This window comes from Neopsephotus bourkii, unplaced genomic scaffold (genome assembly GCF_033783945.1).
Source record: "Neopsephotus bourkii isolate Nb327-2 ecotype Australia unplaced genomic scaffold, CSIRO-AGI_Nbou_v1 NB_1846, whole genome shotgun sequence".
Lineage (NCBI taxonomy): Eukaryota > Metazoa > Chordata > Aves > Psittaciformes > Psittacidae > Neopsephotus > Neopsephotus bourkii.
In genome coordinates, this window is record NW_026902319.1 from 661132 (window position 1) to 673347 (window position 12216).

The 12216-nt window shown below is 42.1% G+C and overlaps 1 protein-coding gene across 12 annotated transcripts in view; it reads right to left on the minus strand.

The window, feature by feature from the left end:
- The window catches only part of SGCD (sarcoglycan delta), a 525277-nt gene that overhangs the window by 23330 nt on the left and 489731 nt on the right, over nucleotides 1–12216 (minus strand). For all 12 annotated transcript variants that reach the window (XM_061343981.1, XM_061343980.1, XM_061343988.1 and 9 more), the window contains one exon: nucleotides 10840–10912. In XM_061343981.1, the coding sequence (XP_061199965.1) occupies nucleotides 10840–10912 (73 nt within the window). The remainder of the gene's footprint in view (nucleotides 1–10839; nucleotides 10913–12216) is intronic.

A 12216-nucleotide genomic window follows, 5' to 3' on the forward strand; every position in this document is an offset into this window, starting at 1 on the left:
CACAGGATTTAGCCTATTAATACTAACACCAAAACTGCATTGGTAATCCCACCTCACCCAAGTTTCTGTACTTCAGTAAGTCTTAGCGAATTAAGCCAGTGCCTGCAGTATGATACGCCTAAAGGTCTGGATTTGGTGACGAGCAGAAATGCATTGCCCAAATCTCCTGGCACTATACAGTTGGGGCTGGCTTTTCCTGCTGTGCTCCCAACACAGTTTCTTCTGCCCCAGGGGAAACAAGAACTGATTATCTGGTACTGAGGGGTTAGGAGGTTTTAGATAGAAAGGAACAGCAATTACGAAGGACTTAATTTTTGTATGCTAAAAGACTCTGTCATTTGTAATTAATTAGAAGTGTATAAACCAGATAAAAGAGTCAAGTAGTTTTTAATCCAGGGAACACTGGGTTTCGACCACTTGCTGAAAGCTCAGGACCTTTTCAGAGGTTTCTCTGTGCTCTCAGGGTGATCCTTTTGGCAGTGAAACGATATTCTTCAGGTTTATAAAAAAGCTTTCATCTTTAGACAGAGCACCTCAGCTGATTTGTGTAAGATATCCTGTTTTTCTAAAGAGACTTTTATTGCAATATGAATTTATTGCAAACCATTTCATATGCACACATTTTCAATCATACCTTGTGGGTCGTAAGAGAGAGACTTTAATTTCAGAAACCTTAGGAAGCAATAATAATCTTTAACCTCTGGCACTGCACAAGAAGATACTGCATATTTTCTATCAAAATGAACAGCTCTAATAACCTTCCATTAATATCCATTTATATTTATTACTCCTTCATTAAAGTTAAGACACCAAATCCTTAATAAAATAAATTAAATTGGCATTTTACTTCTTCCTTTGATTTTTAAAATGTTAACACAGAAGTGGACAGGACATGACACATTATAATCATTGCCACACATTTCAGCACTAGCAGCATACACCCTTCATGTCTTACTTTTTGCCCTTATTTTATCAAGCACAGGCAGATTTTCACTGAGTCTGCTGGCAGGTAACATCTTACAGCAGCACATCCCCTCATTATCCAGCCTTCTCAGCTATTCTCAAACTAACCAAGTGGCCATTTCCCCCATGCTTTACAATCTCTTTTATCATCCTTGATGGCCTAAGCTTTGGGGTTTTTGGTTGACTTTCTTGCTTAATTCCCCTGGGTCACTTCATAATATCCTCATCCAGCCTTCCCACAACCATCCTTAATGACATGAAACAAGACAAAAAGGGAAAAAAAGTGTTTTTGTATTATGGAAAGCGAGAGATAACTCACAAACCAAGGCCAACTCATCATGAGAAGCAGAGAATTGTAGCTGAGTTTCAGCTCCCAAAAAACTGCCAAGAGGGTCCCAAGAGCTTGACACCCACTCTTGTTAGCCTAACCCAGGGGAAATCTCCCTCTGCAGCTACTGCCCACACCCTGGGAGATTTGCCTCTCCTCTCTGGAGGACCAAACTTTACTTCTGGATGTTCCTCCAGCTTTGTTGGAGACTCTCACCTGCTTTTTGGCTCTTAACTGGGTTGCGTTCACATTTCTGCTTCCCAATCTCCTGCTTGTCCCTGAAGCCACAAAACACTGTGAAACACACATTTACGAGTTTGGTTTCTTTTGTCCAAGAACACAATGTCCTCATGCAGCTGAAGTGAAACATGGCATTATTTCACTTGCCAGCAAAGCTGTGGGTATGTATTGAGGTATGTATTTATAGCAGCCACCTCTGCTGATGGATGAAATGGTGGCTGCTACCTGGCCTTTCAAATTAGCCACCTTTATATTTCAAACCTCCACCTTTAATATGGTGCTTTCACATGTTTGGCTTCAAAAAATGCTGCTTTTTTTCCATGAGTCACTCCAATGCCAACTCAGCTGGGAGCCAGAGCAGGGAGCTGACAGCTTCAGAAGTGTCAGCACAATCTGGGAATGAGGTGGTGAAGTCCACTTTACCAAGACAGAGAAGAGAAAGAGGAATCACCTGCCTGCTTCTGCTTGTGCTGCCAGCACAAGGAGCTTCTGCATTTCCATTTCCTCCCTTCATAGTACAAGTGCATGCACAAGGGGCAAGATAGGTCACTGACTACCACCAGTCCAACATTGCTGAGCCAATTCACTGCTGAGCCCTGAAAGTGCATGGTAGTGCACAGCTACTGCTTATACACTAAAAATATATTACTATTATTCTACATGAAGTAGACACCAGAGGAGAAACTATGGGTGGTGCTGGGGTCCTCAAAGAGGGACACATGTTTGACTGCTGAGTTGTATTTAGAAAAGGGTTCTCATTATCCATGTGCTAGCTCTGCATGGAGAGGCCGAGCTGAGTCCAAACACCACAGCAAGGAGTAACATTCCTTTAGTACAAACTGAGCAATACTATTTGGTTGGATACTATTAATATTCAAAAGAGCCAGAGGTGCCAAAATAGCCCACGGGATAAACCCATACTGCAAAATACATGAGGAGTACACACAGCAGCAGACACCACACATTAAAAAGATAAAATCGATTCCAGTCATGAGGAAACGACATAGCTATTCCTGTTTGGCCTAGAGAAAACAACTCTATTCCACATGCAACAAATTCAGAATAAAGATTCTGCAGACAGAGTGAATATTTATGATTTCTCTTAATGAGTATACAAAATACTGTTTTCAAAAGATAGGACCCCATTATGGTTATGGACACATTTCTCTCTTCTCTTTAACAGGGTTATGCAACAGCTATTGATTCCTTACTACAGTCTAAAGCACAATTAATGTACTTGTACATCAACGTACCCTGAGGAGCACCTCACTTGGGCAGGAAAGCATCTAAACCGTCCTTCCCTATTTTGTACCAGGTTAATGAGAAGCTCATGTTAAACACTCAGCTTTAAGGAAGCTGGTTTGTAACTGCTGCTGTTTGGCAGGCAAAGCCCCAGCTGTGTGCTAAGTTTCTTTCTTAAAGGCAGGTACCAAGTGCTGAGTAAGGCAAAGATTTTCATTTTGCCTGTTTTGTTCTTTACTCTGGGTTTTAGAAATGTGAGATACACAGTGGGAGAGAAGTATAAAGGGAGAGGGAGAAATATTAAAGAAAAATATGTATTTTTTCTACCCAAAAGCAATGGTGCTCAGTGGATTACATCCTCTCATTTCTTTAAGATAAGTACAGTGTTCAAAGGAAAATCTCCTTCTCTCCTGAGCTATTCAGGCATTTTGAACACGATTACATCCTAAATATCACAGTATTTGCAAAGGATTTGGATCGCAGTGATAGGTAGGTAAGGTGCTTTCCTTGCCTCCTTTCTATTTACTTCTGTATTTCATGCTCAATATCCTTGGTACAAATAGCTCTATCTCAAGTACAAATGTTATGATAAAAGAATAGGTTTTGAGCTTCTCACAGAGCATTACAAATGATGCAACCCAGACCAACATGCCAACTGATTCGCATTGCAGCATCTCCCAGCTAACCCTACATAACACCAGCACTAGCCAGACTCTGCAGCACGGCAGATATGTCACCCAACTTCCACTAGAAACAAACTCTGGCTTGCCTGCCCTTCTCTCTGGATAACTGTCTAATGATTGCTTTTAGGACAATATGGCTGCAGTTAATAACCTGCAGATCCTATACCCCCCAAAATGGTCCTTAGAACCTACAGACTAGGTATTACTCCCAGGACACAAGCAGCAAGGTATGTCTCTCCGGAACATGGTAACCCTCCTTAATCATTATCAAAATGCAATGAAAGGCAACATTTTCTATAAACATTTGCATTCCAGAGGCTAAAGGGTATTTTCATAATTTTCTGAGGCCTTCCAAATAAGTACCACCTCAGAGAGCTGAGTAACCTACCATACAGATACATCATGAAAGACGTGTTGCCCCATCCCTTCAATCAGTGCACAGCCAGTATTCTGTATTATCTGAATAACTAATTAGTTGCACAATTTATTTCCACAGGTGTCATTGCAAAATCTATCTGAGTAACATCGTTTGCACTTGAGAGAAGGACAAGCATTGTAATTACGTATTAAGCCATTTCACCAGTGTGAGTCTGCCATGGAGTATGAAATGGCTGTAATTCACATTTTTAAGACCTCGCATTTATTAGCATCTATTTTCCACTCAAGGTTAGCAGTGTGCTGCACAGAGTTAAAAAAGGCAACAAAAAAAGCTCAGTTTTGTTATTCAAAGGGATACATGTACGTGCCTGACTGTACAGATTGGTCACACCGATAGGGTTGCTCTCAAGTCCCAGAGGACTTCTGGCTCATACACCTTTGTGAATGGCACTCGAAGGTTAGATGAATGCTCTGATTATGGAGCAAGCAACATTCTGCTGTTGAAAGCTAATGACAATCTGGGGGCACAACACACCCATGCAGGATGCAGATCTTGTATACAAGAAAGATATTCACTCTGTGATAACAGTCAAGATTGACGACTGATATCTCCTAGAAAGAGGCTTTGTTTGCATTAGGAAACCCCTACAGAATAAATGTAGAGAGAGAATAATGGAATCAGGCTGTTGTATTTTACTCAGTGCCCAGGAAAAGTTAAACTGGTCTCTGCAGCCACTCCTCCAACTGCAATTATGCTGTTTAAATATATGCAGTCTTGTGTATCTCCCCACCAACCACTGAATAAGAAGGGTATTTCCATTGTTGTCTATCCCTTATACCATTTGGCAGCAATTTCCTTTATAAATCTGCCCTTTACTTCCCTATTCCTGGTCCTGTTTTTTGTTTGAAGGGCCTCATAGCTCTGGTGGCATCTGCACATTCTTTCACCCCCATGTTCCTACAGCACGGGGGACACGGGTGCATCTGGGAAGAGCCACGCACCCCACTGCAGGCTGCTCAAACCACCAACTCTAACTGCTTTGCCTCTTTTCCCTTGAGCCCATCTCATTTCTCATTTCAGCAATATACTGTGCTCAAAACACCTTCCTGCCCAGCCTGCTTTCACTGTCCATTAACCCGCTCTGAAGAGGATCTGCCTGCCTATGGACAGATGCTATTTAGCAGCACTGTGAACAGGGCAGGACCATGATTTATCCAGTCAGGATAGATCAGTAAAACTCTGTGAATGCCCCTGCCATTTCCAAGGCACGTGTTTCCTGGGAATCCAAATGCAGGATTCTCCCTGCTAGAAACAGGGGAAGAAAGGGCACCAAGAGCTAAATCCTCCTCTTTCTGGTGCTGGGTGTGAAAGAGATGAAGGCCGTTAAAAGATAAAATGCAGGAAATGGAACAGCAATCTCCCTCACCCCTTTTTTGCAACAGAAATACTTTAACAGATGGAAATCCCCAACAATCAACTGCCTCTTTAACTCCAAGCCTTATATCCAGTGGTATAAATAGATCTTGATACGCTGTCTGCAAGAAGCCTTTAGAAAAACTGTCTCTGATTTGGAAGGACCGTGGTCTGTCTTCTGTAATAGATGAACAGGCAGCAGCTTTGAAGGGATGTCAACAGGAGGAAAGGCCAAAGCAAAGTGGCTGTGAAATCAGTGTAAATTCTGCTCTGAGAAAGTTTCATCCAATACTGAGTGTTTCAGGCAGCCTTAGCTGTCATGGGGAAACTGCTAGATCAGATGCGCTCTCCTAGATTAGAAAATGGAGAGATGAGGACTTCTGCCATTCAAAAGAAACTTACCAAAGTCCACTTAAGTTAGATTGAAGTTTAGAAACCAGGAACATGGTCTCTCATTTTAGTTGTACACTAACACATATGTGTGGAGGTAGTCACATAAATCAAATCCATCTGTGTCACATGAAAATAGTTATATCTGTTACAGCATGGAAGGTAAAGCTCACCCCAAGGTATGTCTGTTGTCTTTTACGGTGGTAGGACTACTAAAATTACTGGGATTGCACTGGTATAAAAAGAGAAAAAATTGCATCCTTTGTGGCAAATCAATTGGAAAATAACACCAGCAGCTAGATACAAGGCTACACTGAACATCTTCCCCTTGCTGACACGCCACAGAAATACCGAAGTGGTTTCTGTAAACTAAACAAGCTTCAGTATCACACACTAGTCTTTACAAATGACTGCTATTTCTCACCAATTAGTTCCTCTTTCAGACCATTCATTTTTTGCATTTCCTTTAATTTTTGTTCTCTTAATCTTTATTAATGTAATGGACTTTAGACAGAAGCATTATTTGTGTTCATACTTACGGAAAATGTCTCTGCTGCCTTGTGAAACACAGCTGAGAGAAACCTTAATTCGGTAAGAATTATTGTTTTGCAAAATGAGTATTGTTGCATTAGCTGAGCACTGTATTTAAATTGCTTTTTGCTACAATAGCTCTCACTTGGACTATTTGGATAGTTCAGTACTGTACATGGAAAGGTAGAATTGCCCTAATAAAATCAAGCTGCAAGTACATTTCATCTGCCATTTCGTACTTTCAGTGCTTCATAATTAACTTTGGTCAAAAATTACCCCTTCAAGCCCAAGGGATTAATTCTCCCTTAACTATATTTGTGCATTACAGGAAAAACAGTCATCCCTTGGTTTCCTGCCTTGGATGAGCAGCTTACTGCATTTTTAACCTACAATAATTGTGGATGAATTCCAGGTGTGTGCTTGCCCCTTATAGACTAAATTTCATGCTGTCTGATTTCCTTTTATCTAACTCCAGGAACAGAAATGCCCTAAGCCCAGTTTCCATGCTCTGGTGCCCCCCAGCATGACCTAGAAATCAGGCAGGCGCTTATGCTAGTTCTGAGCCCAGGGACCAGGATGGACGACACTACAACACAGCGCTCATCTGACACAGACTCTTCCAGCTTCTAACACTTAGCAGTTTAACATCATCCTCATATTTTTTTCTTATATTGGATAATGCACTTTTTAATCCCCTCCCCTCAAATTATTTCTCTTCTTCCTTTCTCACTGGCTAGTTTACCCTTAAACCCTCACCTCAGAAGAGTGCTGATATGTCAGGCAACTTCTGTTAGTCTCCTTTGCACTTACAAGCCTTTTGGAAGATAAATAGAAAAAGGCAGGTGATTCTTGCCAATGTCAAGGAGAGGTTCTCAAGACAGGCTCTTGACAAGTTACTTGGATGCCACTAAAATAATCCAGTGAGAAAAGGTCATCTTGAATTCAACTATTATACACAGGCAACCATATTACCATATGTCAAAGACACTAACCTGCATTAAAAAGAGTCAATGCAGATGAATACAAATATTTCAACATCCAAATCTCCCAAGCCAAATTTCAATCTCCCAAGCCGTCCCACTAAGCTATTTTGGGATGATATTGAATGGCAGTGTTAAACTTTACAAGAATTTGAAAATAATTTGAATGTGTTTGCTTTTCTTTTTCTGTTTTTGACCACTTTAGAACCCAATGAACAACTACCAAAACTTTCAAGAGTCTAAAATTATTTCAAATAAGTAAAAACATGCAAATGTTCATAGAAGTATATAAAATAGTGTTTCAACCACCTCTATTTCTTGAGTCATTATTAAAGAACATTCTAGATTCCAAAGAAGAAATACAAATCATTAATAACACTCTGCACTAAGGACGTTTAGGAGCTCTGGCTTTCTTACTACAATTGATACTTAGTAAGACTGGTTTAGGACACGAGTCTGCAGCTTTGGAGAGATTCATGAGAAGATTCAGCAGCGAAGTCCAGACCTGGCTCAAACAAGAACCAAACCAATTCCTGCAGCCTTGTGATGGGCTTACACACATTAGTAAGGAAAGAGCTACAGACATACTGCCACCTGAATTTTATCCATCTAAACCACTGCATACAAAAGTGTTTTAAAAAGGGTACTCGGCAAAGGGACCACACACTGTGTATTCTCCAGGATGGTGACCATCTTGTAGAGGAGGTAGTTACTAATAAATAAAATTGGCTGTATGAATTGAAGACCATTTGTCTCATAAACGGGGACAAGAAAGTCTGTTGAGATCGTGTGTGCTATTGTTTGGAGAGTGAGACATGGGCATGACTGAATGCCTTTGGGAGATGGGAGGAAAAGAAGGACAGAAACAGAGATGACTGACACAATAGTGTACTGCCTATCTTGCAGGGGAAATCTGTCCGTCTGTTAAGGAGGAGAGAAAGGGAAAGAAGACATACAGATGGTCTGACTCCCAGTGGTGACAGGAGCGGTTGGTCTCCTCTGTTTCCCATACTGACAGTTGCTGTCACCTTATTTTGAAGTCTCCTAATGAAAAAAGTGGGAGTCAGTTTGATACTGAAAAGAGAATAAAGGATAAATCACAGACCTAACCACAACCATTTGGTCTAGGATGACTGATGGAGGCTGGGGACATCTGACAACAGCCTACAATAGCTGAATGTGCACGTGCCCACCCTGAGAACTTCAGCCTGAGGAAAGAACATTTGTGCTATTTACTACAGAAACGGAGCTTTTAGAGTCAAGCAGCTACTGAGTGCATGTTTACAGTGCTGCTTTCCTAGCAATATATGACAGCTCGGGACCCATGTGCTATCTCATCCAGTCTCATTTCAGTATAGCATCTTTTTAAAAAGGCCAAAAGGACACCTTTATGCACACATACTGCTGTCAAAATAGGAAGGTACAAAAAAATGGCCCCCAAGAGCAAGATTATTTTCTCTATTAACTCTGCACTGCACCCAAAAGGCACCATTTTACCTAAGAAGCAGCCAGGGTTCCAGCATGTAGAGAGAGAGATGGATGGTTCTTGGTTTAGGGAGAAACAGAGCTTTTGCTCTTGGGAAATCTCGCTTTCCCTTCACGGTGCTACCATTGGCTCTGTTCTTCTCAGGATGGTGGAAAAAAAAACATTTATTTCTGCCAAGATAAAATTTTCAGAAGCACACAAAATATTTTAGGACCCCATGGGACGTTTTTTCAAGGTAAATCTAATTCAATGATTTTCCCTTAAAAAAAACCCAAACAAACCACCAGATTTTGGCATGATTCCTTTTTCACCCAGTCCACTAATTTCAAAGAAAGTCAGTTATCTAACAGCTCTCTGCATAAAACAAGTGAAATAACAACATGAAGTTAAAGCAGACCAGATGTCAGTGTACAAGGCCATATTGGACAGAGACCTGGGTGGCATGGTCTAGTGTGAGGCATCCCTGCCTATGGCGGGGGGGTGGAACTAGATGACCTTAAGGTCCTTTTCAACCCTAACCACTCTATGATTCTATGAAATACATGGAATCAACCCCTTGTATGGATGCTGCCATTAATTCATTTCCATTTCATTTAGTTTAATTCTCTTTGGAACAGAAGCATACTCAATCAGATTAAGGACATTTTCATTCACATTTGTCCCCTCTAATACTACACGCTACACTTACTTACATTAAATTCCCGTCCTGTGTTTAGAAAAGTCCTAAGTAACCACAATCTTGGACCTAAACCTTGCATCTCTTCTGCACTACTGAAAATGGGACCCAGTTTTGTATGTTAATTAGATGTTATTGGATATTTTAACCATGATCTTGTTTTCTCTTTTTTGCCTTTTTTTCCCCTCTGAATATGTCAGTAAACTTGGTCTGTGCCAGAAAGCCTTTGTCACCTGAACCTCACCTACAAATCCACCCACCCACTGACTGCTTTGTTTCCTTGCTCTGCCCAGAGAAACAGGGGCTACATGTGCCCTGCACTATGGACTCCTGTCCTCCTGGGGTTCCTTGCACCCCAGCAGACCCTGGAGCTGCATGTCAGGCTGAGCAAAGATTCTGTTTCCTTTCTTAAGTATACCAAGATTGGGAAAACCACAAGGCAGGGACAATGCCACTGCATGAAGAAAGAGGCCAAGCTTTCATAACAAACTGAATCACACCACCACTGTAGCTCTTGTCTGACATAGGATCCCACGAGAGCAAAACTGGGAAGAATTAAGAGTGTTTTGAGAGAAACTGGAAGACAGACCCAAGGGAAGGCACACAGGGTGTTCCTCGTCTTCCACAGGAGGCCATAACTATCTCCAGTATCAGAGCAGAGAGAGTTAATGAGAGGTCCCTCACATCTTGGTGCATCCACACCTTGTGCTGTCTGAAGATTGCTTCACTCCCAGCAGTTCCCAGGAAAGGAGAGTTTGCAACCTAAGACCTAAGGACAAGACATCCTTCTGGAGACATTTTTCACCTTTTCTCTCTCTCTCTTTCTCTACGGAACAATAATTACTGCATCAGTGGCAAATCCTGACAGTGCTCTTGGTCAGAAGATACCAAGAGATTTGGTTGCTAATTATTAGGCAATATGATTAGTCTTTTTCAGAGACCAGTCATTCAAACTAATCCATAGTGCCACATGTTTGGCTTGTTTTTAAATAAATACAATGCTCAGCATTAGCCTGAGGTTCTCAGGAGCTGTGCTGTTTATTCCCTCCTGATACATTGCTGTCAGCAAGTGGCATCCCTGCCAGTGTCAGCAATTACATGCATACATACCTATACCCAGTGTAGGTCAGGGAGTGTTTGCATTTCTGCAAGACAGATAATGCTGGAGAGCATTATCCGCATTATCCTTTTCCCTGCTGCTGCTCCCCATGATTCAGCATGGGTTGCAGTGCCTGTGCCTCCCTGTACAACCAGAAGATTCCTCTATTTGCTTTTCAAATGCTGATCCCAGGGTACACAGCGCATGTTGTAGAGGATAAATGATGCTCTCATCACCCATGACTGCCTTTAGCTCAGTCACATTACATGTAAAGATGACAGGTCCCTTCCCTTCTATGGCAGCCTCTCGGTGATGCCTTCCAAAGTCAGTCCCCAAGCTCTTATGCAAAAGCAGAAATGATGCCCAGCAGTATGCACAACTCAAACAAGGCTCCGCTGAGTTACCATTAAACCATATTCCAAAATTTACCTTAGTTCCTTGAAGGGGTCTGCCCTGACATTGGGAGTTTCTATAGATTTAGGGAACACTGTGCCTTCTGCTCCTGAAATCACAAAACAAAACAGAAGACAAATTGTAAACATTATAAGCTGTTATCAGGGGAGTGATTGTCAAATCATACCTAGGTGCAATTTAACCCATCGCCTGATCCCATTTCTTGCTTGCACACATCCCTTCTGTCCCCAGGAAAAGCCAGACCTTGATCATCTGAAATTGGTTGCCTTGATTACAACTGGGATTTGCCTGTAAACTGCACTTCTGGCTGTAAAGACACATGCCTGCACCCCCACTGTGGGAAGTGTTTGCCAACCCAACTGATGCAGGGAACTTGGAAAAGATACCCCCCTGGTAACTAAGCATCTAATCCAGCTACATCACTCATTAATGAGCCTGGATGCATGTCATGACATTATTCCTTTTGCTGGGATCAGAGATACTCAAAGGAGAAATCAAATTTTGGCTCAATCACTGCAAATGTATCTCTAGTTGGTGCTGCTGCCTGGGGAAAAGGAGGGAGGTGTCCACCTGATGAAACACAGCACAGGCAGGCAGCAGACACTGCTCTAGTCCCAGCCTGGCTACCGGTTTGGTGTGTGACCCAGAAGTCATTTAACTTCTGCTCATTTCCCCCATCTCCTGGCGATGCTAGGGAAGGTAGCACGATCCCCACTTGCTGACTGTTCAGAACACGAGCTGTAAACTGCAAGGCAATATGAACTTCCTCAGTCTCAGGCCACTGCAATCCTCTTCTGTGGCCACCTGCATAGCCCAAGTTGGGCCACTGCACCCAGCCACCCCGGCACTGGTCCATAATCTGTGACTGAGCCATCCTGTGTCTCTCTAGAAGGAGATGCTCTTTATGTGATTATTTTAAGCCAAATGTATTGCATGCCACTCTCTGGTAAGCCTACTAATTCTTCTAATTAAAAAATGTGTGTCTAATCAGAATCGGTCTCACTTTCAGCCACTAAATCTTCATGGGGTATGGAACTGGCCATGCACGACCAGACTCTTCACCTTCTGTAGGTAGATATCTGCTGATGGTGACCCAACCACCCCTGATTCTAAGTCAGGGCTTTCTGAATCATTCACTGTGACGCAGATTTCCTGGACTTCTCACTGCTCTCTTCTGAACCCATTCCTCTTTTTAAATACCCTGCTGGGACACAGTAGTCCCCAGGTGCTGTCACAGATGCTCTATGCTGCAGAACGTCAAATTCTCACTCCCACTGAAACTTGCAATTAAAACACAGCTAAGAATGGTATTGTCTGACACACAGCAGTGCACCAGAAATTGATGTTCATGTTCTCTAATATATAGCTGCCTACCCAGTGAGCAAGTGTGAC